At 48.5% G+C, this 27,632-nt stretch overlaps 1 protein-coding gene across 10 annotated transcripts in view; it reads left to right on the forward strand.

The window, feature by feature from the left end:
- LOC106748497 (solute carrier family 12 member 4) overlaps positions 1-27,632 on the forward strand; it is an 88,681-nt gene that overhangs the window by 57,475 nt on the left and 3,574 nt on the right. For 9 of the 10 annotated variants that reach the window (XM_014627074.1, XM_014627077.1, XM_014627076.1 and 6 more), the window contains exons 3-10: positions 20,380-20,477; positions 23,102-23,365; positions 23,979-24,164; positions 24,605-24,840; positions 24,955-25,148; positions 25,279-25,440; positions 25,919-27,357; positions 27,498-27,605. In XM_014627074.1, the coding sequence (XP_014482560.1) occupies positions 20,380-20,477; positions 23,102-23,365; positions 23,979-24,164; positions 24,605-24,840; positions 24,955-25,148; positions 25,279-25,440; positions 25,919-27,357; positions 27,498-27,605 (2,687 nt within the window). Of the gene's footprint in view, positions 1-2,856; positions 3,515-3,835; positions 4,730-20,379; positions 20,478-23,101; positions 23,366-23,978; positions 24,165-24,604; positions 24,841-24,954; positions 25,149-25,278; positions 25,441-25,918; positions 27,358-27,497; positions 27,606-27,632 lie in introns of those variants that run through there. The other variant, XM_014627079.1, reaches the window with a different exon arrangement.

The following is a 27,632-nucleotide window of genomic DNA, read 5'->3' on the forward strand; positions in this document are numbered from 1 at the left end:
TAGCGCTGGATCGAGATCTTCGTCTGTTCGCGTGAGGTTGTTCTACTGTTGCGTGATCTCGTATCACTTGAGGTAGTTGGCCGGTAAATTTATATTCTTAGAAATCTTATCGAATTTCTATCTTTACAGAAGTTCCTTTTTTAACTCCTTTTCTTAAGGATACGATATATCCATGTAGAAGCTTTTTTTTTTTTCAGGGATAGGATGACGAGGTGAGGAAATTGTGTATTCATTGTCCGTCCGTCGAAAAGATGAAGAAACGAACCCTTCGAAGCGCGGTGTATGCGCAAAGTTGAGCGTCTCACAATCGCGTATTTCGTATCCCGTGAGCGATGCGACGTGCGATTTGACTTATTCAGCGTGCGTTGAATAATCGCGCGAGGTAAACGAGAGTATATTTGTCGAACGCGTCGCGAAAATAAAGCACACGGACGGATCCGGTGAAGTTACTCCGTCAGATTTCGCGTCAAACTCCACGAGCGAGCACAATCGGACTCCGTGAGAAGTCGAGAGAACTTACCGGGGGCGAGTTTTATTCCAGCAAATAAAGTTCTTCCGTTCGCTAACGGGGGAGAATTTTCGCGCGAGGACGGCGGGCCATTTCGGAAAAAGACGGCAGTTCGAAAGCAGCCCGTTATCTGTAAACGCGGAAACGTTACGGGGGAGCTAAATTACATCCGGCTATTAGCCAGATCGCGGTGGGATGCGATACGAGTTTAATACGAACCATCGAGCCGTCTCCGTGAAATTTGTCGGTTTTCATTTTCGCTACCTTCGCTTGCGCGCTGGAATCGTACTGGCCGTCGTACAACGACGAATTGGATCGTTAGATCGATAAGTTTCATTCACTTATGTCAGGACAAATAAGGTTAATTAAGGTTGGCTCAGCCAGTTCGGGCTGCAGTCTCGATATCGAATATCGACACGTGGCTTTTTTTTTTTTTAATTCGATCTCGTTTTCGTGCAACCATCGCATGTATGGTCGGTCGCAAAAAGATTGCAACATTTTTTTCTCGAGTGAGTTTTACAACGCATCTCGTATCCAATAGTAAAATATATCTCCTGTAAATGACTAAAAAAAAAAAACAAACAAATTCTATCGGACACGGGATGCGTTGGGGAACTTCTCGAGAAAAATGTTGCAATTCCTTTTTGCCTTTCTTTTGACCGACCGACCGATAATGAATAGAAGAATGTCTGCGCACGTTTCTTCCTTCAAGATGATCTTACGTGAGGAAGATACACGTCGCTTTAGTGCTGCCGCTGCAGCTGCTCTCCCTCTCGTTTTTCATATTGATACAAATGAATACCACCGTATACATAGAGATGTTTTCACGCGGATGGCTTGACGATATCTCTCCCTTCCGTATATATTTACTGTGGAAAAAAGGTCGAGGCTACGGGGCAGTATACTTCTTCATCCCACTGGTACCTCGGTTACGCTGAAAGCTTTCGCGTATTACGGAAATATGGCACCCGGAGATGATTCGCGGGCGTAATCTTCGCGTATACCGTCACCCTCCGAGTGACACCTGCCGCGCTCACCGTACAGATTCGCATCGTACGACGCTTCGTGTAACATCGCCAACAGCTGTCATAAGTGCCGCTCGGGCTTCTACTTCTTCTTGTTTTTTACGTCGCGAAGCCCCGCTTAAAGCCAGCGTTTCGGTTTAAGGTCGGGGCTTTAAGCCTCGCTTTATGTGTTCGCCCCGTAGGTGTGAACGTAAATAGCCGATGTTGCGAGGAAAATAACGCGCCACCAGGGCGTCCTCCCCCTTTCCTCTCTCTTTCTCGCTCGCTCGCCTCTCCTGTGCAGCGGGCGTTTACCGAGAGGAAAGACATGCCTCTCCCGGCAAATGACGTTCGGCAAAATTGCGCTGTCGATTTATTCGCGAGCGGCGATTCATCGCGATTTAACGCGTACTCACACCGATAATTCCACGTTGTCGACGCCAGTAGTTCGTTCGCGCTCTCATCCCTCTTCGATCTGGCGAGAGCGAGGGATGAATTAGATACACAGCGGATCGCGCGCTCAGAAGATTCACACGCGAGCAAGTGCCGGAAATTAATGAGGAATTAAGAGCGTCGTCGGCGGCAAAACCCCTCGTCCAGCGCGTCCCGCGGCAGCCGGTGACGATCGTTTCGCGCTCTTTTCCCTCTCGCAAGACGAAACCGTGACCTGCTTTCGCGCGACGGCCATCCAAATTCGATCCGCGAGCGATCCGAAAACGTCATGTGCCGGTCCGGAAGGGCAGCCCTCGGCGCGGAGGGTACGCGTGCGGTCGAGTAAGATAACGCGCGCCCGCGTGGGAGGATGGGAGAGAACGGCCGATAAATGCAGCGGCCGCCTAAAAGAGAAGGTAGGAGGGAAAAAGCGGCGGCGAGAGAGGACGAGAGAGAGCGCGGTTGGATGAGAGGAGAATCGGGGACGGGCGGCGAGGGAGAGGAGAGACGGAGGGAGGGAGGATGGGTGGCGTGGACCGCGAAAGAGAGACCGAGAGGGCATCCGTGGAATGGATACAGGCAGGAGGGGTGTTAGGAGGCGAGGGAGAGTGGAGGGAGACATCCCCGGGGCGCGCAGGCGCCGTACCAGGGTGGAAAAGCGGGTGAGAGCTGCTCACTACGCCCGGGACGCCTCGCGGTCCTCCGCGAGAACGAGCGAGAGAGAAAGAGAGAGAAACACGGGCGGTGAGACGGGGTGGCGAGAAGGAGGCGAGATCGCCGAGAGAGGAGAAGGCTTGGAAACGTGTGCGCGCGACGTGGCGGGGTGCAAAGGGAGACGAGAGAGAGAGAGAGAGAGAGAGAGAGGTGCCCCCGGAAAAGCCGGGGAGAGCGCCTCACCATCACTGTGCGAGCGACCTCCTCGCAGTAGCGCGCGGTGGCAGTCGACGTTTTCCGCGAGGGAAAGCTGTCGCGCGCGCATGGGAGTCGGGCACGATCGTTGCACGCTCGACACGTTGAGGCGATCGGCGCGACGGAGGCACGAGACGTCGGCAGAGAGAAAGAGAGATAAAGAGAGAAAGGAAGAGTGTGAGAGAGAGAGAGAGAGAGAGAGTGTATCTGAAGGGAAGTAGAAATAGGGGAGGGGACGGTGAGAGAACGAGAAAGGGAGGAAGAGAAAGACAGTGTGTGTGTGTGTGTGTGTGTGTGTGTGAGAGAGTGAGAAAGAGAGGGGGAGGGAAAGTGGTTGAACAGAGAAGAGAGCGAGTGAGAAAGCTGGTCCAGGAAGAGACGCGCAAGGGTGGTGACCCGTGACTCCGCAGCGCGCCGGAGGAGCCAGTCTGTTCGGCTCGTACCACTGCTCCGCGCGCCCAGTAGCGACGGTCCGCGCTCTAGTCAGCCGCGGCGCAGTAGATACGTCCCGCGCGCTCCAGTCCGACGCAAAGCGCGCCCTTCGTTCCGCCGTGGCCCGACGTCTGCGCCTCGCCGTTTGCTCTCCCGGTGCCGTCTCGATCGCGGGGGTCTCGCTCGCGATAGCAACGGCATCGGCAGCAACATTCGCTCGTATACGCCTGTGAGATTCAGAAATATCTCTCCTCTGTCTTTTTCTCTCTCTTTCTCCCTCCGGATTCTCGTGGGAATCGCGTGAGCTGGACATTCCCGAGTATTCCGAGTGAATCTGAGCGAAGTTGAGGAGGGCGATCACGCGGTCGCGTGTGTCCGGTGTGTGTGTGTGTGTGTGTATGCGTGCATGCGTGTGTGTGTGTAGCGAAAGAGAGAGAGAGAGAGAGAGAGAGAGATCGCGATCGAGCGCGTTTCTCCGCGAGTCGGAGCTGCGACCGAGAGCGAGCGAGCAACCGATCGATCACGAACGTGCCGTACGTACGTACGCCAGCGCGCGTGAATCCAGCCGAACCCAGTGATCTCGTGACCTTGTGACACCGCCTGCCGGAAAGAGAGAGAGAGAGAGACAGAGGAAGAGGGGGAAGGGAGACAGATGCACCCGCGCTGAGAGACTGAGAGAGCGAGCGCCCGCCTCGGCCGTACGTACGCCGATCGCCACCGTGTCGCGGCGCGCGTCGGCTCCTCCCAGATCGCGAGAGGGTTGGCGAGGAGGGATCGAGGCGGAAAAGTAAGTCGCGGAGTCGTCGGACGAGAGGGACGCTCGGACCGTGCGCGCGAGCCCCGATCGAGAGTTCCGCCGCCGGGAAGGCATCGATCTCGCCACGCCGCTCGTCCCGCTCGGCGCAACCGGTAACGATCGAGGCGTTCTCGATCGTGCGCGCCGAAACCCGGAGGGAGACCCGGGATCCCCCCGATCTACGTCGACGAATGTCAGGCGATTGCAGCCGGTCGCTTCTCGCGAGAGGACACATCGGCGAGTCTCCGCACGCTCCCTCCGTCGAGGACGGCCGATCTCGCGATCGTCCTCTCCAGAGCGACGCTCCCTCGCACCGTCGTCGGGCGAGATCACGAGGAGGTCAGCGGCGCGTGACCGGAGGAAAATCCCCCTGGAACATCGTGTCTGAGCGATCAGTCTGAACGAACGAACTTGGAGCCGAAGGAGAGGGTAGCTCGCTCGGCGGGAGGAAAACCGCCGATCCGCGGGCATCGGGGAAGCGTGCACGGTACTGAGCTTCGGGCGGCAGCTGGAAGAGGGGGTCTCGCGTTTGCTACCCCCGGTGGCCGGCGGAAAATCGAAGACGCGTCGAAACCATGAGCGAGGGCACGCCGAAGTCGCAGACCAAGATCGTCGTGCCCGACGGTTCGCCAGTGCGGCCGCAGGCTGGTACGCATCTCACTTCACTCCCCCCCCCCCCCCCCCCCCCNCCCCCCTCTCCACCCAACTAGTCCGCTAATTCCGCTCCGATCCGCTTCTTCGATCGCCGCTTCGAAGTTCCGGTTTTTCGCGCGCGCGCGCGCGCGCCATCGAGATCGCGCGTTCCTGCCGAAGCTGCTCGGGGTCTGTTTTCTTTCGCTGAACCACTTATAGAATTTTAAAAAAGACAGGTGTACGGTTGAGACTTGGTGGAAGGAAGAGGGGAAGAGAACCGGTGTAAAAGCTGGTGCAGTTCAGCTCGGCGAGAAAGAACAGGCCTTCGGTTTCACGACGACGCGGAAGGACCCGGTGTCGCGCGGTGAGACGGATCGATCGCGGAACGCTGTCCCTTCGTCGGAAATGTAAATTCGAATTATCGGAAATCAGGAGGGAGAGAGAGAGAGAGAGAGAGAGTGGGAAATGGCTTTGATAAATGATAGGGCTTTCGCATGCACCGCCGTTTTCACGGATCCGCGAGAGGGAAATCGCTTAGCGTTGAAATTTTTATCGGAAAAGTAATCTCCGCGCGAATCGGCCCGACGGTAATATTATAAACATTCGTTCCTCATCCGATGAATGTTTCTGGATGATCGGTAAGAAATTTCTCGTTTATCTGACGGAGGAAGGTAATGGGGAAAGAGATAGAGAGAGAGAGAGAGAGAGGGGGGAGGGAGAAAGGAAAAACACGCCGACGGCGCGTGTCGGCGAATTCGACGGGCGCCGTTGAAAAATCTCGTCGATCTTCCATAAGTGTCGGCAAAAATTAATGGCCGCTACTTCACAGTGGGCATGCTCGCGAAATATGGCCGCTGAGAGGATCATAACCGCGGGGATTAATCGCGGCTTAAAGAGGAACTTTCTCTTTTTGTGTCGTTCCTGCGAGCGGCGAGTGCCACTTCGTCTTATTCCATCCCGCCGTTAATTGACTCAAGGTCATCCTTTTTTAGCCCGATACTAATTCAATTAAGCACAAGGCCGCGAGGGTGAATCGATAGTGCACACGAGACACACAGAGCCGGGGTGGGAAGGGAGGGGAGATAGAGTAGCGAGAAGGCGCGTATATACGATCGTCGAGTATCCCGGTGTGTTTTTAACACGCCACCCGCTGATAGCTTCCGATAGATCCGCCGATTGTTCGAGTCTGGTAAAGCAAAGTCCCGTGCTTTCAGCTTTCTCGGGCGACAGGAGAATAATCAAATTGCGAAGTTTCCCACGGAAGAAGATTCGTGTCTCTAATGCTCGGTTCCACCATCATGGTTTAAAATCTTATCGACGATTGGTTGCATTGGTCAATTCCGTTGGGTAAATCGTCGTTTCGATTTAAACCAGGTTGACAGTGAAATCGGGCGTAAGTTATAATATATATATTGCCGGAATTGGACGTGCATGTTGAAATAAAAGCCCTACATAATTACGAGGGACGTTTCAAGGTACGTACCTCGAATTTGGAGACACCACGAGGCACGTACTTCCAAATTTGAAGGTACTATCGCGTATTCAGTACCTCTAAGTTCGAAGTACCTGCCCTCGAAATATCCCTCGTAATTACGTACGGTTTTAATAACTATAATTTCTCTGAGTGTAGCATTACTGAAATCTAATTAACTACCTCCGTGAGAAGATTCTTCCTCTTGCGAAGATATATACCGCGCCGTTTGCGTTTCGCAAAAATTATGTGCAGTACCAGTAGAGTAACTTTATTGTTACTGCCGTGTTTCTCGATAAAGCGTAACTTAGCTGAGCCAACGAGAACACGATTTTATTATCCACTCACCTAGGAGTTACTTTAATCGTTAAAACATCCAGTCGCAAGATCGTTTATACTGGTTGCGGAAGCGTAAATTCCAAATAGATACGCGGTAATCGAAATGCCCTGCTGTATATATAAAGGAAAATGCCGAAATATGGGACACAGTTTCGAGTTTTAGAGAAAAACCGTAGTTCAGAATCGAAATATCGCATGTATGATCGTCAGTGATGTTAGCGCATATATTTGAGAACATTTACTATTAATTACACAAATCGGCAAAATTTGACTTCTTTTCCCGGTCTGGAAAAGAAGAACAGTTTCTCACAGTTTTTTGCGCGCTGAATCCAGATCCGCGAGGATAAAGAACCGGGAGCTTCACTTGCGCGAAGGGAAATGTGTCGTTTTCTCGGGGGCTCTCGAGTTCGAAACTTCGAGAACGCAAGTTCCGAGACCAGCAATGATTGGGGAAAAAAGGCCGATCGTTCAATGCGGACGACTGTCGCTCGAACAGTCGGACACGAAATAGTCGTAGAGACCGATTCGGTCGTCCTTCCCCTCGACCGTCTCGTCCGCGAAAACGTCGGCTGCTAACTGCATCGGGCGCGCCGCATACACGCGTAATAACGTATATACGTATGCATGCAAATGCACCGGGCGAGGCGCGTCCTTTGATCAGCGGAACGTGAAGCGTTGCTTCGAATGCACAGTGGCGACGGCTATCAAAGGTCAGAGTTCGTCGCCGGGCCGACATCCCCGCGTGAAGGTTTCGCGAGGCTCGATCTCGATTTAAATCAAGCCCGTTTTTAACACCGCGATTTCTCTCTCCCGCGGGCCGAGACCTTCCTCTCTCGGCGGCCAGCCCGGCTAGCTTCGGACTGTTCGATTGACTTTCGAACTCGAGAATCCTCGAACGAAACTCCGAGCGAGAATCGTGGAAAATCGAACCTGTTGGGAAATTACGTTCGCCCCCGAAAACTTCGGGGAACGAGGCCTTCCCGCGAAACCTCTCGCAGTAAATTCAAAGACTTCCCCCGATCCACGGGTATCGTAATTCGCTTATTCGCAGGGCAATCCGTTTAAATTTTCGCCGGCATCTGAACTTCACGGGCTTGGATCCGCACGTTTTTGCGCCTTTCGCTTTTCTATCGCGATGCCGCGTTTGTGCACCGCCCAGTGAACACCAACTATTATTACATCGATGTTATATCATTTCTTACTCAACGATGTAACGTGTTATGTACGATACGTGCTATGTTACAATTACATTGCTAAGTGGGGTATTGTGATATTAATATAATATTATTGTTAGTTAATGTTTACCGGATAGGAGAATAAGCGCTGCGCGAGTTTTGCGGGATTTCACTCCGCACTGCGAACTAAAAATAACTTATTCAGATGATTCATTTATATAATTTATCTTCGGTGTTGAAATCCACCGAGGGGGCTTCGGGCTGAGAGCCGCGTTTCTCTGTTCGCGGCGACACAGATACGCGGTTTGAATAAAAATGGACAACCGCAGTGCAAAACCGCGCAATCCTTCGACCGCTCGGGGTGCTCGATGCAGGCGAAGCAATTAAAAATACGTTTGTTTACATCTCGTTACGGGGAAGCGCGCACGACGCTTCATCCAATCTCGATTGCCGTATTCGCGATCGAGTGAAGCGTCGGAGAAACGCCCTTGTGTTATCGTTCCTTTCGAACAAACGAAAGCACGATAAAATCACACGATTGCGATCATTTTTACGTCAGATATTCGGGTAATTTCTTTCACTCGCGTTGTCCTTGTTATCTCGTGATAAGACAGATGAGGTCGTTCCGAGACGCGAGATCTTAGCGTAAGCCACCCACATGCGACCGAATATATTTATCACACAGGGTAGTTTAGAGATATTCCGAAAAGGTGTGCTCGCAACATCGACAGAATTTCACGTATGTGATCAATTTTCCTGGAAACCATCGGGTTGAAAGGATATCCGAGTGAATTATTGATTTGTTTATGCGATGTCGAAGTGTCAGCGATACACGGTAATTTTTTCAACATAAGGACGGTGTGTTATTTAACAGGAAGTCTGGTCCCGCACCGTATGTTGGAAATGGCAATAATTCAAAGTGGCCGGCGTTCGATCGATTTACGTCGAAAATGTTTGCATTCATAAGGATGCATCACCACGGACACGCGAACTGTTTCGCGCCCCCCTCCCCCCCACCTCCCTCCTCGTGATTTACGCGTTTGTCCGACCATTGGCACGCCTACCGCACGCGTAATCATGATTGATCCGCCGGCGTCGAGGCTCGATGAAATTTATGCGTCGGCCTCTTCCACTTACGCCGTCCGTAAACATCGTGCATCGCAAAACGGTCCACGATAACGCGATCATCAGAGGCGTCGTCATAAATTTTCAACGTCACGTCGCTCGACGGAAAAACCACTCGCTTCGAGACGCGACCGTGGTGGAAGAAAATCATCACTTCCGCGTCGTTGAGCGCCGCATCGAGCGCGGGCTTCCTTGTCTCCCGCAGGCTGCGAGCAGACATTTATAAATACACATTTTCCTTCGAATCGTTCAATCGACCTCCTTCGCGTACACTTTGATGTATTTTCGCGGGAGGGGAGAGGGCTCGAATAAACGGAGACGGTTGAGAGGGCGAGTAGATCGGTAAATCTAAAGTAGCTCTTCCCGCCGAGAGAACCGGCAATTCAAGTCGGAGTCCGTCCGAAATTTCCCCTCCCCCATTTTGGGAAAAATCTGGATTTCTCAGGCTTCAGATTTTTATCGCCCATCGGCCGTCTTCGATTCCGCCCAGAGAAGCTACAGCCGCCACTTAAAAGCCGCCGAATCCCGCCTCGGTGTGAAATTCCGTGTTTTCGGGGCTCCTCTTTCCGACTTCCGAGAGGGAAATTGTCGTTACTTATTCGGGACTCAAAGGAAGTGGAAGTTCGATTGCCGTATGCTCACACGTTCGAGATTCTTCGCAGTCTGCGAAGTTTCGCGAGTTTGGGTCGAAAGCGGCGGGAAAATTTCGGGGTCGAGGAGAGAGAGAGAGAGAGAGACTCCTTATCCGTTCCGGAGATGAGTGCGCGCTCGTTCACGAAAACTGTCGCGGATCTCCACACGGGAAGTGTGTCCCGTTGACAGTGGCGCGCGCCCGCAGCATCGGGTCGGATGCTGCGGTCGGCGTCGGTGCGGTCATGCATCGGGAAATTACGTCGGCATAGCACAGAAGCGCTCGAGCGGGGCGGTTGCGCTTCCGCGCGAAATTCACGCTCCGCTCGCTCGTAATTGCCGATTATTTAAATTTCATCGGATCCCGCGGCTACTCGCTCTTGTCTAACCAGGCCGGCCATCGTCGGATTCCCCGCCCTGAGTGAGGCTCGCTTGAAGGTGAGCGGGAATTGAAGAATCAATTCAAAATTACCGAAGTAGTTATATTTGCAAGACAATATGTAATAATTGTCAAAAATCTATTTTGGGCAGAGAGATGTTGCCGTTTTGCATCCATGCGCGCAAATTTCAATTCCACACTTTCAACAGAATTTTAGAGGCTGCGGACAAAATAGCACGCCGGTCTTGGCACTTTCCCTCTACGTGAAAAAAATACAGGATGGGGAGCGTTTTCCAAATGAACTGTGGTGGCGAATGCGTTAACACGGTCGCGTTAACGCGCTCACCGGCACTGAGCTTTCCGTTTCGCCGGTGACCGGCGACGTCGTGCGATGAAAATGTGTTGATATAAAATACGCCAATCGGTGGGGAACGGGAAGTCGACTGAAATATGCCCGGATGGTGGATGCGTTAACGCGAAAAGCAAGAGGAATGGTCGACATTGTTTCACAACTGTCGCCGAACGATAACTATTGATATGAAATTACGATTTCCATTGTTTATCACCATGTCATTTATCACGTGCGAATGACGTGCGAACGACGTATACTCGCGCATACGTAACAACACGACATGTACATCGAACGGCGTAATTACAACATGCAATCACCGGATACGTGCCCGTTCGACTCGGATGCGACAATATCGCAAGCTCGTGCCGCACGCGTCGCATCTTACTCGCGAGGCGTGTCGCGCTCGACATGTGTTAAAACTCGTGATGTTAGACGTGTGTGTGGTCACACACACACACACACACACTCACGTGTCGTCGGACGTAAATCAATCGGTTCGCAGCGACGGCCAATAATCGCCAGCCGTCGCCTACTCGATAAAGTACAGTATCGCGCGGTAATTGCCATATAAGTTTGAAATATGAAATTCAATTCGACTGCCGCTGCACCGCCGGCGCCACCGAAATGCGCGCACGCCTGTTTAGCTTTATTTACGAGCCACCGGGAGAGAAATAGAATTTATGAAGGCTAGACGCGAGTAGAATTCGACACGTCGGATAGAATTCTCTCTCTCTCTCTTTTACCAAGCGATTTAAAAATGAAGCTATTCGTAAGACTATTGTAACTCGGATTTCATGAAGTCTATCTCACCTTTTCGTTTAATCCGCTCCGCCTGTTTCGAAACGTTTAATATCCCCCTTTAATCTTGGAGTCTTACTTACATCTTCACTGCGTTCCGAGCTTTAGATCTTTAAACTCTTGAGTGCACAGGCATCTGTACTCGGGGGCTTTCGATCATTGCCGTTTGAATGCCTTTAAATCTTTGTGCCCTTCAGACGCTCGGAATTTGCAATCTTTGAGTTCTTCCGAAGCATTAAAATTGCCTCGATGTCTTGACTTCTTTTAACCTATCTCTCCTTTGGATTAACCCTCGTAAAGAAAGGTGGAGATTATTCATGTCCGCGGCAAGAAAGATATTTATTGTTATAATATTTTTGAAAAATATATCCTTCCTCTTATTCTTCTTTTATTGTACATAATTTTTATGCCTTTATCTTATTTTAATCAAGGCAGAATGCATACTCATATATTTGGGTCACTCCACCTTTCTGTCCTGCTACTCCACCTATCCTTGCGAGGGTTAATGTAAAAATGCTTTTGAGGGAGCAACTTGGAATATATTATCACGCGCGCTCACACATACACGCGCGCGCGCATATAAATCGCAAAGTATATTCGCGCCCGTTCATTTACTTGGTGAATTCCACGGGAAGGAACTTCGTACTTTACCGAGGCTCGCGCGAAAATAAGCGGAACGAATCGGCGGAAAGGTTAATCACGCTTTCGGAATATTTAACGAATGCAATTATGTCGATTGCGAGCTTCGAGTGGCCACCGGAGGGAAGTTGCAAGGTATCGTCTTTAATTAACGTCACTAGTTACGATACTCGATGTTCATTAGCCTGATTTTCCCGATCCTTGTTTGGGTTATTAAGGTATCCACCTCGATTGAACGGATCTTGCGCATTGATGCATGCGTAATTATATGTCAGTTCGATCCCAGGTAATGGCCGTTAAATCTCCGTTTATAGAGGCGTGATTAATGTTTCCGCAGACTGCAGTCTCACGAATAATTTCGCCCGAAGGTCTGCACGAATAAATGCGACCTTCCAAAGATATCAGACTATTGCATACACACACACACACACACACACGTATGCGCGCGTACACGCGGAGATCAGAGGACAAGATAGATTTGAGTGAATTTCGGAAGCAATTTCCAGAAGGAATCGTATCAGCGTGCCGAATGTATCCGGCAAATGTGCGACTGTACTTTCGTCTTGCGCAAAATGCATCCGGACAGAGCCGGCGGGCAAGCGAGAGATAATATAGAGGATAAACGTTGCGACGTCCTCGTGGAAACACGATAACGTCAATCCGGGCTATGTTCCGAGATAAAAGGCGCTGCGATCGCGCGTATTATTTCACAAAGAAGAACGATCTCGCTATCCCGCCGGCGACGTAAACTGATCCGTCTTCATCGGACACCGTCCTGCCCGCCGATGCACCCAAGCCGTTAATTTTCCCGCAGTTCCTCGATTTCGCACCGCACCCCTCGGCGAGAGAGGATCGCGTCAAGAGGGGAAGCATCGAAAATTCGTGCATTCAAAGGATCGTATTATCACACGCGAGGGTAGAAACCGGCAGGGGAGGATTAAATCGCGGGCGGATGAAAAGAGATGAATAAATAGATAGATAATACACGGAGGAAAAAATTCGGCTGAGTCAACTCTGCACTGAAAAAAGCCCATTTAGTTGACTCAAGCGAAATTTAGTTTAGATATGGACAAACCAAATTTTGTTTAAATCAACTAAACTGGCTTTTCAGTGAGAAAGTAACATCCGCAATCTTGAAATAATATCATTGATATCCTCTCGGGCCTACATCACGAAGAAGTAATAAAAATCGTCTTCACATTTGTTTTAATTATTCACATTTATTTGGTTTATTACACAGAAAAAAGTGTTAGAATCAAGTAAACATGATTAACTGTTTTTCAACCTGTTTTTCTCTTAAATCAAGTAATATTTTTATCAGTTCATATTTTAATAATTTGTAGTAAATGTTTACTCGCACACAGTAATACTTTAATTTGTAAATAAATTACTGAATGTAAGTTCAAAATGATTCTAAATTTCAGAGAGCATCTACTGGAATTATATAATATTTTTCTTCCATCGAAGAGACTTTTATTTATTTTTAGCAATTTATTTTTGGTTTTACTTTTGGTCCGACGTTTTTCCCGTGTAGTAACGCTAACTAGAAAAGTGATTCTCCTGACTATGACTCTTTCACTACGATGATTATAGTTATATATTTTTCCCTCAGTGTGCGTGGAAATCACATTGATACTTGCCGGACAATCGGAGGTCCGATTGTTAATTCCAGTCGCGAAATTAGTTCGACCGCCATTTGGCAAGCTCCCGGTCGCTTACGCGCTTCTATTTCTCTTTCCTCTTACAACGAGTCGCTCCACTTTTGCAACCCGTTACATTGTCCGGTTATTTCCGCGCGTCGGTCGCGCTGTGGTTATCAAACCGGTGAAAAGCTCTGGTATATTCGCGACGGACGTCATGAAAATCTCTCTCTCTCTCTCGTTAAAAGAAAGACACCTCTCATCGGATTTACGACTGCCTATAAATCGCAACAACGAGTCATCAAGCGAGAAGCCTGATATTGACAATTCCTGCGCGGATTCGTAGATTTACGGCCTCCCGGATCTTACGATCGCCATTTGTTCGCGCAGTCTGCGGGTTACAGCCCCATCAATAAGATATTATGATTATCATTACCAGGCTGAAGGGGGCGGATCGTTACGATAATTACGAGCGCCGCGAAGCGTTTCGACGCTCCTTCGCAGGGGTTGTAAATTCTTACTTTGTTTGTCCTCGATTATGCCTCGATCGATCCCGGAATAATCCGGGGCGCTTAATTTGCCAATTACCCTCGCGTCCGCGTTACGAGCGTGATACATAGAGTGGTGTAAATGACGCCCGATCGTAATTATTCGCTTGCGTATATATACGATATGCACGGCTATTACAGGCTCCGGTCGGCTTTGCAAATTAGACCGTACGATCACACGGAAAATATCGGAAAATTTCCGCGTGGAGCCGCGTGAACGTGTTACCGCTGCGCGGGTAACGGCGATATTTATTATTTAATTTCAACGGACGCTTTGTTTTCATGCGCGACGCGAGCGAAGGACTTTGATAGGCGAATATTGAGGAATCGTAGGAAAATTACACACGGGGAGAAAAAGATCGATTGCGAATGATAATGGACGGGCTGAATGTGTTTTTCGATCGAACGAAACGGAATTTCTGGTTACAAGAAGCAAAATTTGGCTCGTAGGAATTCGAAATTTTGTTCCCTTCAACGAAAAGCGCGCTCGGTTCGTTCATCATCGCGTTAATTCAACTGGTCATTCTTCTTTGCGGGCGATACTTTTTCGAGATAGTTTGTTTCGCGGTAGCGCCCGAGAAAATGTTCTCTCCATCCATCTCCCTCTGCGCTGTCTTCTTATGCTCGTAGAACTTTCTATCTGGCACGTCCTATACCAGAAAGCATCGGGAAATATCTCCGAAAGGGAACTGTATTTTTCCTGACACGACTATCGCGCGCGCCACTCCGGCTTTCGTTCGTGGCGTTGCACAGCCGCGTCTCGCGTATCGTCAAAGAAATTCAGTCCCATCGAGGACATGTGTATTTATTCGCGATATATTTCTACTTGTCGCGTTCGTTCACGGAAAAATGACGTTTGTCCCGTTTCCTTTTTCCTTTTCGCACGTACACACGCTTTCTCCCATTCTCGTCGCTTTGATCGTCGCATCGGAAGATTCTTTATAATAGATACGTACCGCGACCGAACTTCTTTTTTATCAAATGAACGAACCATCTTTCTTCCCCTTTAATGCAGATTACTCGTAGTAATAAAAATTAATGCAACCAAGCGTCAAAGCGCAAAGTTTCCTTTACGGATAAAGTCCGGCTTTATTCTCGAGCGGACGGTAAACTTGGAAGAAAATAATGCGATTTTCAAGAATTGCATATATAATTGTATACTGGTCTGTGTTAGCACGTTCGTTGTTAGGGTTCATTCGGAGGACTCTCCCCGCCGGCCATCTTGTGATGTTTCTTTATGTAATTGTATAAAATAGAGATTTAGTTTGATGATGTGAAGCCAGAAAGAAGAATATTCACCGACACACATATGTGACGTAAAGTAGTAGTGAACGTGTTAATCCCTCTGGTATTCTTCTTTTACGCGTCATGACGAGTCTCTCTCGTTATCGCACCCACGCAAAGTGCATTCTCACAAAGATGAGGCTTTTCAGCATTAACTTTTTTAAACGCTGACACTCGATCCCGATGCGCATCGGGAAACGATATCGAGTCCGTGATACGTCACGCGAAACTGCCGTGGAGATTCGCGTGGCTAGCTGAAACTGAGCCGCAATTTTCAGTGTTCCATTTAAAAGGAAAATGAGGGTCTGATCGAATACACGGAAGAACCCGGCTCGGGTATCAGGTGCATTAGAATGGGTCATCGGAAATTGAGAATAATCGAGAAGTATATGCACGGAGGAAAGGATTGGTCGAATTAACGAACCAAACGTGTTTTGGATGGAGACAGAATTGCTTAAATTGGCTCATATATAACTGAATTCGGTTCATAAGAACTCCATTTTCACGTTAATTTAACCTGTTCTTTCTCTCTTATTTGATAAATACTTGATGATTTGAAATGATTTCGACAATTAAAAAGTTATACACCTTTCATTGGTAATTCTTGATGTTTGATAATCAAGTCACCGAATTAATTTACCTACCTAATATAATCAAAGAAAGAGCACAGCTAACTAGCGACCCTAGTTATTCATGCTAATAATTTCAGCTGATAAAGTTGTACCTCGCAGAAAATACATTTTACCTCCAATAGCGAACTTTCAGAGACGACAGCAATGTTCAAACTCCACGGAAAAAACAATTCCGTTGATGTAACTGAATTTCCCGTTGCTAGGAGACCAAACGAAAATTCGATTGTAGGAACCGAAAGATTCCTGTAGAAAGTTTCTACTCAGTCAACTGTTCTCAGTTGTCTCGACTGAGTTTTAATGCAGCTGAACGTTCAAATGAATGTTCTTAATTGCAGTAACAGAGATCACTCCCTGTCGCTGAGTTTTTATTTCCCGTTACCGAGTTTTCATCTGGTTCCTGTTCTGTCGCAGGGAAAGAAATAATAACAGCAGCTGAATCTCATTGGCTATGCGAAAAAAGGACTCTGTTCTTACGTTAGAAATAACGACTCGGCCAACCAGCCTCTCACGTTTTTCGTTCTCTGCACACGTTCCCGGCTCGGTTCCGCCGAGTTTCGCTCTCTGCGCTTTCACGGAAAGACAGAATTCAACCCGCGTTCAAATCTCCCTCTCAATCACGTCGCCCTCGCGGGACATTCCGCTCGAGATGGCTGGGTCAAGCTGTGCATTTCCGTGTGTATATTTCGTGAGGGAAAGGGAAGAAGAGTTTGGCAACCGCATCCGGCCGAATCGTACCGTCGAATCGCTACAGCGCGAGCAAGATGCGGTTTCCGGCGGCGTTACAAAGAAGCATCAAGAGCGCGGAGGGATCGAAGGACGACGACGGTGGACGAGGAGCGTCCAGTGCTAATCGCGATGCACGTCCCTCGACTTCTTTTGCTTTTATTGCTTGTAACGACTGTAACGTTTGGATGAAAACAAAAGAAATGCATGTTATTCAACGTAATGATATTTATTCTTTGAGAAAGCAATCTAGTTTGTCGAATCAAACATTCGTTTGTTTGTTCATCGCACTCCAAGCAACAAGGACAAATTTGTTACAATTCGAGGAATTCGATTAAATTCACAGAGATCTTTTACTACGTGTATTTCTCTATGCGTATTCGTGGACAGAATTTCGGTACGAGTGCGGGAGGAAACTGTCGCGCCGCTCGTCCTTCCGCCATTTCTGCACTTTTCCATTACCGGTACCAGCGGCAATTGCTCCTGGGCGAAGCGCTCGGGCTGAGAATTGTGTGAAATAAAACGCGATAGTTCAGATCGTAGATGAGCGCGCGACGGTTTCAGCACCGAGATTGCCGTTCCCGACGGAGTCGTAAACGTACGTCGACGCACAATGATTGACGTAACGCAGCCGATGCGTTGGAACACGGCTTACGTTTACGTCAGTCGTTGCCCCGCTGAATTGCGAGCCCGACTTACCTTTACGGCTCTGCCGGGAATGGTTATGATGATTTTTGCGCTCAGATAAGTCGAACTGTAATCGTGAGAAACGTCGGGCGGCGAATTGCGCGAAGGCGGTCATCTTATGTTTGCTGGCCGACATCACATTTAGATATAGACGGAAAAAAATTTGCGTCAATTTAAAATTCTCGTAAATAAGAGGAAATATATAATCTTGCGTAAAGATAAAACTTACTCTTACAAAATGTAAAAATATATCCTCGTTATTCAAGAATAATTCTCATGAATTGAGGGAGAAAAATTTTTGATGAAGGGGCGATATATCTTCAAACTGATACAAATTCTTAGTCTGAAGATATCGTTTTTTTTTTCTGTCCAATATTTTTTTTCCTTTTAATACATGAAAATTATTTTTGAATAACACAAATATATTTTTAGTGAAACTGTATTGAATTTCTTCATATGGTATCTTATATAAAGATAAAATTTACATGAAGAAATTCAATATAGTTTCACTCATTTATGCGCGTTTTATTATCACCGATATTATAGTAAATGTTACTAGGAAAATGGTTTTGCCGACTATAATTCATTTATTATGATTATAGGAACGCATACCAAATATTTTTATTTCAATGTTAATTCGCCACGAGACTCGTATTCAGCGAATGGCCAACTCGTTGTTGGCATCGAGGCGGTTGCTTTTTAATCGTAAACACATCGACCGAAAACTATCCGTTGCGCCTATTTATTCGCGCGTCTCGAAAGCGGATTACGAGCTCGAAATTGGCGACTCCGATATGTCACATTGAAGCTCCTCAAGTAGATATGAGGGGTCGGGGGAGAAGTGCCCTCTCTTCTGACTATCGAGCGAGAGCGAGCGCCTCCTTGTCGATGATATAAGAATCTTGCATAATCCGCTTCAGCATTCTCTCGTCCCTTTGCGATTTCATCCCCGTACGATCGTCCATGATTTTCATGTTGACGATACGGGGAAAAGGTTGCTCGTAAATATAGGAGCGTTAGATCTCATGTTAGATTCCTAAGCTTAAAAAAAAATATGTTCAAGCAACGAACCTTTTACTTTCGATAGCGCAGAGTTCGTAAATACTCCGCGCGAATTCGTCGTCGTTTTCACAAAGAGGAAATCAGGTATGGATCAATGAAACAAATATGGGAAACCCGCTATTTAGATATTGCTAGCTGTTTCAGCCAGATAAGAAATATCTCCCTGTTGAAACGAACGTCTCGGCGAAGGAGCGAGAGAGGGTCGAGATTCCCGGAGAAAGAGACGAATGAGCCGAGAGGCGGGAGCTCTCTTCGCGAAACCGACTGAATTCGCGTTGATAAAAATTCTGTCAGGCCGATTAACGATCGCACGTGCCAGTTGGATCGGTGCCATTTGTATCGGGCATGCTATATCGAAAGTTGGTTCTCTAACGGCGCGTCCTAATGTCGTTAGACTCTCGCCAATCATCTATTCCGGTCTTTTCCTTCGCGTATGAGATACACGGGCGGGAAAGCGAATGCGGAAAAATAGGGAACTTAAACGGAACGTCGTAGACGGAGAAAAATATTTGTGACTATAATCATTACAGTAAAGGGTATTATAGTCAGAAGAACCATTTTTCTTATTCTTCTTTTCTCTCTTATTATTATGAGATTTTTACGCATATCACATGTTTTTATATCATATACTGTTTCTTCTTGATTAATTGTTACTATAGTGTCAGTGATAATAACCTTATATGCATATTACTACTAGTATTTTATGGTTAAAACCATAAAAAAGGTATAGTTGGGGACGAAAATAACGATAACTTCTCCCAGTAACGACTAAATAACGGAGGAAACGTAGGTAAAAATTGTCTCCGTCGTTTGTCTTCCCCCGTATCGATCAGACGGTCGTGAAAAATACATAAAATCGGGAAGTGTCGAAGTGAATAATATATCATTAGTACTGAGGAAAAACATGGTAGAATTAACAAGATTTTGCTTAAACGGACATTATTTCCTCAAGGACAACATTTGGCCCACTACATTACTTGAACTCAATTCAAAACTAAAAATTGTCAAGATTGTAATATTCTTGCTTATACATGAGAATATCTATTCTTGATTTAAAACTAATTCTTTTTCTGTATATTTAGTTCTATATTAAGTCTTCACATGTTTTCCATCGTGTTACCTTTGATGCTACAAATAGGAAGTTATTTCCGTTCTTTCCACTTGAAAACTTAATGAGAAATTTAACATTTTCCCCGGGGGGTCTAAATTCCCTTCGTAGCATCAAAGAATTATTAATATTCCGTTGATACTGCAAATATGATGTTATTTTCATTTTCACCTGAGGGCTTAATGCAGCACTAAATGGACTTAATGCACAACTAAAATTTCAACTCGGGCACTTGACCATAATTCTTCCACTGTAATGATTATAATTACAAATACGAAATATTTTTTCTCTCAATGTGCAAGTCTATAAAGTCCCCGTGAAGTTATAGATTTACTAAAATATACCGTCGTATTATCGATATCGAAGAATAATCGCACCGTCACGCACGCGCGCGCGTTCGAAGTACCCGACAGTTTCCGTCGTATGTTCGTCGGAGCGTGTTGCAGAAATGAATGCTTCAGTCAAATTTATTTGTACATCGTTCCGCAAGCGTAGAGCTGCTTTAACAATTAGTACTCAGCGATCGTAAAAGTAGCCGTGGTGCCACATAAGTGACCACTCAACGGGTGGTCGTAAATATTACGACTGTGTCCCGAGGTATCTCGAGAGTGTCGAGTATCTTGGTCTCTTTAATTAGGTTGACCAACGCTGCGGATTTTCGCGCGACGGTGACTTTTCCTTTATTCGCGGTGAATGTCGCAAGGAGAAACCCAATTCCGCCGCCGAGTGTTTATTAATTCCCCGACATTTACGAAGGACAGTTCCGAAGCACGTGTGTACTAATTACGAAGGTACATTCGCCGACGTGTCGTTTGCATTATCCGCGAGATGTGGGAACGGGAAAATTTCACGTCGAACGAGAAGGCATATCAATTATATTCGTGGATAGATAATTAAATCTTGTCCCGTTCGCAAGAAAGAAGTTCCAGGGTGAACGCTACGAGAGAAAGAAACTTCAGGTCGGACTTTCTCGACGGTGCCGTTATAATTTCTCTCATTTTCGTTCTATTAACTTCGCGTCCGGACAAAATGCCAGCTAATTAATTACACGGTGTTTTTTCTCATACTTTCAGGCGATGGAGGCGGCGCCGGCGGAGATGGCGAACCTATCGTCGGCGGTACCAATTCCGAGAAGAAGTCAGGATATGAGACCAATCTATATCTCTACAGTGTAAGTAGGCGGAAAGTTTCAGCAAACTACCGAGAGTACTTGGAGAACCGCGATATACGGTGAACGAAGGCAGCCACGGGCTGAGAATTGTCGCGGTGGAGAAAAGGGAGGAAGGGGAAATTATATGAGGCGGAATTGCGCGCAAAAATCGGATCTCGCCTTCGTGAGATCTCGCGAGGTCACGCCGGTTTGATTGCTGCGCGAAAACCGCGAAAGGGGAGGCGTAACCCGTAAAATAGAGTCGTATTTTCCGCGATATCCCGCGCGAATCATAAAACTTGCAGGGAAGAAACGATAACCGCGGGCTAAGAATGCTCTTCCTTACCTTTACCTCACCTTTGCCTTCGGAACGTTCGAGCGGCTCTCTACTCTCTTTCTCTCTCGTCCTCGTTCCTCCTTGGCGTTTTAACGAAGGACTCCACCATTCTCCCCGGCCGTATAAGAGAGAGAGAGAGAGAAACCCGCGCGAGAACTTCCGCTCCGGCCCAGTTTCCTTATCTGCCGTCCCCGGCTCCGTTCAAAACTGCGAGCCATTATCGAGCCACGAATCTCGCGAGTATTGTGCCGCGTTCCGCCGTCGAATTATCGAATCCGATAATTCGCCCCGCGACGAGGGCGACTTTAACCCCGTATAAGCTTCGCCGTATTTTTCGTTCGAGTGTGACTAGGTGATCCCCACGCGTACACCATGCGTCGACTTCCTTATTGAGGATCATTTTCAAAGTTCATCGTCAGATGATGAAGATAATTCGAATCTTTTAAAACTGATGTGTGAGAAAACGTGGACTGTTGCTGTTAAGGCCACGCGCGAAAAATCATATTGTGGTAGCTTTCCTCTCGGATAAAAGATTGAAAGAACACGCGTTTAAACAGTCAGTCGCTATTATATGCATCAGCCGACAATCAGCAATTCTTTAGAATCTATCTGTTGAGAAGGGAGTACATTTTACTATCTTGCAGCTCGCAGGAACAATTTCGGAACGTAGAGTCTACTATTGTCGACAGTACTATCAGCACAGTCAGCACATTTTTGAATGCAGCTCTAGTCTACAATAGCTACGTTCAGCAGAAATAGAAGCTCAGTGAGCGCTTAATGATTATTGTCTGCGACTGGAGTGGTCATTTAGATTTCTCGATAGATGTACGGTAACAATGAGTAATAATTGTTAAGCGCTCACCGAACTGTTCTCTGCTGAACGCAGGCAATGTCGATTCGTGCAGTTCGGTGTACGACTTTTCGATTACGCGTTTACATATATGCGTGAGATCGAAAGTCACAGTGAATCCTACCAGCTGAATGTTGAAGCACGCACCGGGGAAAAAAAGCGGTTTAATTCACCGAATCGGCGGTCATTTGGAAAAAAATATCCTGTCCATTGAACGAATTACGCATTGGCGCAATAATAACAAAAATTAAAGTCGCAAGGTCAAACGATAAACGGCTGTACAAGAATATATCATTCCAAATCTTTCCAAATATTGTATTTATTCGTGCTAATTTAATTTGTAAAAAGCAGAAATTCAATTTGTTCTCCCCACGTTGATTCAATCAATCCCTTTTTCTCCGTGACTGGTAATTATTCGCGAGAGTACGCGATGCACGCGCAATGAGGCGTTTCGGAGCATCGAAGCGCACGTAAAAGACGAAGATAAGAGACACCGAAGAAATTAGGAAGGCACACCGGGCGAGAGCTAGATTAGGAGATAGGGCGGGGTAAGGCGCGTTCCAATTTCCCGAAGGAAATCGCCGTGGATCGACGGATCGGATCTTCGGCTCACGTTCTCTCGACACCTTTTACGGCCGCCTACGGCGGATGCAAATAAATCCGGTCGTGTGTGTGTGTGTTTCTCTTTAACGCGATCAGCGCATACATCGTATCGCGGGCGAGAAGTAGTCGTCGCGAAATTAGGCAGCGCCGGTAATATCTTTGTAACGAGGTTGCGACGAGAACTCGCCCGACAAAGAGCCCAACAATTTCCATGAAGCGTCCCCGCGCCAAGTTATGCGCGACGCTTTTCCGCGAAAGTTTGTCAATAAAATTGCAAATGAGGTCACGGGGGGCGCGCGTCCCCTCCAGGGTAATAAGGTTACACCGTGTATGGGGAATATTATTAGGGCCGGCAATCTTCGCCCGTTAGTGCCAATGTGAGCACATGCCAGTGATGGAGATCGAGGACTGATCGGACGAAGGCGCCGCGATCGTGCCCAGCTGTCCCGGATTTTCGCGCGAGTCGCGAATACTTAAAAACGGGGAGAATATTACAGCATTCTTTCATATAAAATTTTCCCCCATCTTACCGTACTTTCGAATAACGTAGAAACAGATCGCCGGTAGAATTAATCTTGCCGAGGAACGTATAGTAAATTTTAGGAAGAAATATTACAAGAGAGTATATTTCTTACAAGCAGAATTCACGGTCGCGAGATGTTAGGCGCTTTTCTCTCAGCGTACACGGCGCATAAGCCGAGCGCGGGAATGATTCTCGAGGATCGGCACTCGAATTCGTTGAAATATTAGGGAAACTACGTTGTTCGGTGTGCGAAAACGCCCGTCGATTGCACACACGCGCGCATACAGAACGATAGAGAGGAGAGAGATGAAGTCGGATATAAATCCTCGTAGGAGGAGATGGAGGACCGGCCGCGGATCTCGACGTTGCTCAACAGCCTGGCTAACTACAGCAACACCATCCCCGCTGCGACCGACCCGGATAGTAAACCGGCCCCGGCCGCAGGGGGTGGGGCGCGAATGGGTACTCTCATAGGTGTCTACTTGCCGTGTATCCAGAACATCTTCGGTGTGATCCTCTTTATCCGGTTGACATGGGTAGTCGGCACCGCCGGCGCCGTGCAGGGCTTCTTCATCGTGCTTTGCTGCTGCTGCGTCGTGAGTATTCGTCTGCGTTGTCCCCGACCGGGCCGAGATTACAACGACGCGTGTTAAATCTGAAAGACATCCAAGTCGAGGTTGAAAAATACGGAAACTCAACGCACGCTGCGGGCACAGCTGTAATATTTTACTCGAAACTAGGACATACGATTAACGAATGCGCACCGTTAATGTTCTTACGATAATCTTCATTAAAATATTATCCCCGTGGGAAGGATATTTCAACGCAACGATTCATAGACGTATCGTGTCTCATTCCCTTAACTCTAGAATGTTAACTCCTTTACTCCGGGCATTAATTTCTCTCTTAATCATTTCCTCACTATTTTCCTCTCTCGATTCAAGAAATTATTCTGGAATAATAAGAACACGATATTTTCATTGAAGCTATATAGAATTTTTCCATGTAAGGCGAGTTTTATCTTCATGCGAGATTACATATTATTTCTTCTATGTAAGGTAATATAATTCTTGAGTCGATACTAATGTTCCTCTCGTGTGGATGCGCGTCTCCGGTTCGCGATATGTCGAGAACGCGGGCGAATTTTAACGACGGATTCAAGCTCGAGATTTGCAGCGGCACCTTGAAATTCTTCCGTTGTGCGCGCAGACGATGTTAACGGCGATCAGCATGAGCGCCATCGCCACGAACGGCGTGGTGCCGGCCGGTGGTTCCTACTTCATGATATCGAGAAGCTTGGGCCCGGAATTCGGCGGCGCGGTAGGTATGCTGTTTTACACCGGCACCACTTTAGCCGCCGCGATGTACATCATCGGCGCCGTGGAGATTGTTCTCGTAAGTATCGCCTTGCACACGTTGTTCATTCAGCCCGTGAATTATCCCATTAAGGTGGTTGGTTCTTGACTATAATGTTAGGAAGATTAATACGACACGAAGAAGCTCGAAGAATGTGTGATTAATGTTTATAAACATTACTCGTGATATACGGCTTTAACATTATAGCAAGAAAATCTCAATCAAGCTTACGTAATGTTGAAAGATTCAATACTAAAGCCCGTGTCATACGACGAATGAAGATTGAGATTGAATTGCGATTTGGTCGACTAAATAAAAAGAAGATATCTGTTACGTCTTGCATCACTTCATCGTGATCACACAGTTGTGCAATGAGTTCCAGTTTGCGTAATAATAAGCGAGTGTCGGGGCAGGAAGGTGCTGCGGGGAGTTTTAACGGGAAGGAGGACAGTTTCTCACGCGATATTCTCTTCTTTCAGACTTATATGGCGCCGTCGCTCAGCATATTCGGCGACTTCACCAAAGACGCCAGCATTATGTACAACAACTTCCGGGTGTACGGCACCGGTCTGCTGATGGTAATGGGCACCATTGTCTTCGTGGGCGTAAAGTTCGTTAACAAGTTCGCTACGGTGGCACTGGCCTGCGTCATTCTCTCGATCGTCGCCGTTTACGTGGGCCTCTTCGTGAATTTCAACGGCAACGATGCTCTCAAGTACGTCGTTAGTCACGACCGGTCGAGTCGCCTACCATTTCGGTTGCCGCAGAAATCGAGTGAATACGAGAGGAACTCTCGGAACCCTTTCAGGATACGATTTTCGCGTTTCAGGCTGTGCGTGCTCGGCAGGAGACTGCTGAAGGACATCAACGTCTTGACCGACTGCAATAAGAACGTCGACGGTGCGTTGCACAAGATTTACTGCGGCAACAGCACCCAGCGCGCGAAATGCGACCAGTATTACAACGAGAACAACATCACCATCGTCAACGGTATTCGCGGCTTGGCCAGCGGCGTGTTTCTAGGTACGTGTTGCGTGAAATCGGCACACACGATGCCTCCCCTCCCCCTCCCCTGCCTACCTCGCACGAATACCGACGCGAGCGATGAGATATGGAAATGTTGAAATGCCTCCTGCTCTTGTCCAATACGTAGAGAACATATGGGACAGTTTCCAAGAGGAGGGTCAATTGATCGCTTACGGCAGCGTCCCGAAAGATATCGATGTCCTGTCGGGCTCGAGCTACAATCAGATTCAGGTGGACCTCACCACAACCTTCACCATCCTCATCGGTATATTCTTCCCCTCTGTGACGGGTGAGCGAAGTGAATCTCATTACTCTCCCCTCCCGAGAGGATAGTTCGATAAGAAAAAAAAAAAAAAGAGAAGAAAGAAACTCGCCGAGAGATCAAACGATCGACGGCGCTTATTAACGTATACTTCGCGTGATACGGCAATGCCGCAATGGCGAGAGCGGATGTGTAACTGGCGGGCCTGAAAAGCTAAGAGCTAAGCGGAGCTAACTAGCTGCAATGTATAATAGCACAGGCTGGATGAAATTTTCCAACTCGTTACTAGCTGATTATTCGGTAGATTGTAGGATCGATAGAGGGGTGCGCGTTAATTGGTCGGCAGTTGTAAGATGAAAGCATCAGCCATCGCTTATTTATTCAGCCATTATCTAACCACTAGGAGAAGCGAGCGAGTTACGTAACCGGCTGGCGGCGACGTTAGGCACGAATTGCGCCGCCTCGGTGGCCGGGCTCGATTTCTAGCAGGGATCCCCATTCGCAGGTATTATGGCGGGATCGAATCGATCCGGTGACCTGGCGGACGCTCAGAAGTCCATCCCGATCGGCACGATTTGCGCGATCCTGACGACCTCGACCGTCTACCTGTCCAGCGTGTTGTTATTCGCCGGCACCGTGGACAACCTGCTGCTGCGCGACAAGTTCGGCCAGAGTATCGGCGGCAAGCTCGTGGTGGCGAACATGGCCTGGCCGAATCAGTGGGTGATCCTGATCGGCTCGTTCCTCTCCACCCTGGGCGCCGGGCTGCAGTCCTTGACGGGAGCGCCGCGATTGCTGCAGGCGATCGCGAAGGACGGCATAATACCGTTCCTGACGCCGTTCGCCACCAGCTCGAGCCGGGGCGAGCCGACCCGCGCCCTCATGCTCACCGTCCTCATCTGCCAGTGCGGCATCTTGCTCGGCAACGTGGACTACTTGGCTCCGTTGCTCTCGATGTTTTTCCTCATGTGCTACGGCTTCGTGAACCTGGCCTGCGCCCTGCAGACTCTGCTGCGCACGCCCAACTGGCGGCCACGCTTCAAGTACTACCACTGGAGCCTGTCGGTCCTCGGTCTGTCGCTCTGCATCGCCGTGATGTTCATGACCAGCTGGTACTACGCGCTGTTGGCGATGGGCATGGCCGGCTGTATCTACAAGTACATCGAGTACCGCGGCGCCGAGAAGGAATGGGGCGACGGTATACGCGGTCTCGCGCTCTCCGCCGCCCGTTACTCCCTGCTGCGGCTCGAGGAAGGGCCACCGCACACGAAGAACTGGCGGCCGCAGATCCTGATCCTGTCCAAGCTGACGGACGACCTCGTACCGAAATATCGCAAGCTCTTCGCGTTCGCCAGCCAACTCAAGGCCGGCAAGGGCCTCACCATCAGCGTCAGCTGCATTGCCGGCGACTACACGCAGAACTCGGGCGAGGCTTTAGCGGCGAAACAGAGCCTCAGGAAGACCGTGGTGGAGGAGAAGGTGAAGGGTTTCGTCGACGTGCTCGTGGCCAAGAACGTTATCGACGGACTCAGTTCGCTCATACAGACCACCGGGCTGGGCGGGCTGAAACCTAACACGGTGATATTAGGCTGGCCCTACGGCTGGCGGCAGTCCGAGCAGGAGAGGACCTGGCGGGTCTTCCTGCAGACCGTCAGGAGCGTCGCCGCCGCCAAGATGGCGTTGCTGGTGCCCAAAGGGATTAACTTCTTCCCGGACTCCACGGAGAAAGTGGTCGGCAACATCGACGTATGGTGGATCGTTCACGACGGCGGTCTTCTGATGCTGCTCCCGTTCCTGCTGAAGCAGCATCGCACCTGGAAGAACTGCAAGATGAGGATCTTCACGGTCGCGCAGATGGAGGACAACTCGATACAGATGAAGAAGGACTTGAAGAAGTTCCTGTACGACCTGAGGATCGAGGCGGAGGTCGAAATCGTCGAAATGGTAATTCACTTTGTAATACGGCGAGTCGAACCAGAAGAGGGGGGAGCTGAATCCTCCGAGAATTGCGTTATGTTTTCGATATTCTTCATCTTGATCGTGCGATCAGCGAATTTTAATTCCGGTGCTCGGTCTGTTGGCAGATGAACTCCGACATCTCCGCGTACACGTACGAACGCACTCTCATCATGGAGCAGAGGAACCAGATGCTGCGCGAGCTGCAACTGAACAAGAAGCAGTCGTTAGGAGTGGTGAGTGTCGAATGAATGGTACGATGT

Source organism: Dinoponera quadriceps, unplaced genomic scaffold (genome assembly GCF_001313825.1).
Source record: "Dinoponera quadriceps isolate SergipeBrazil2010 unplaced genomic scaffold, ASM131382v1 scaffold2915, whole genome shotgun sequence".
Taxonomy (NCBI): Eukaryota; Metazoa; Arthropoda; class Insecta; order Hymenoptera; family Formicidae; genus Dinoponera; species Dinoponera quadriceps.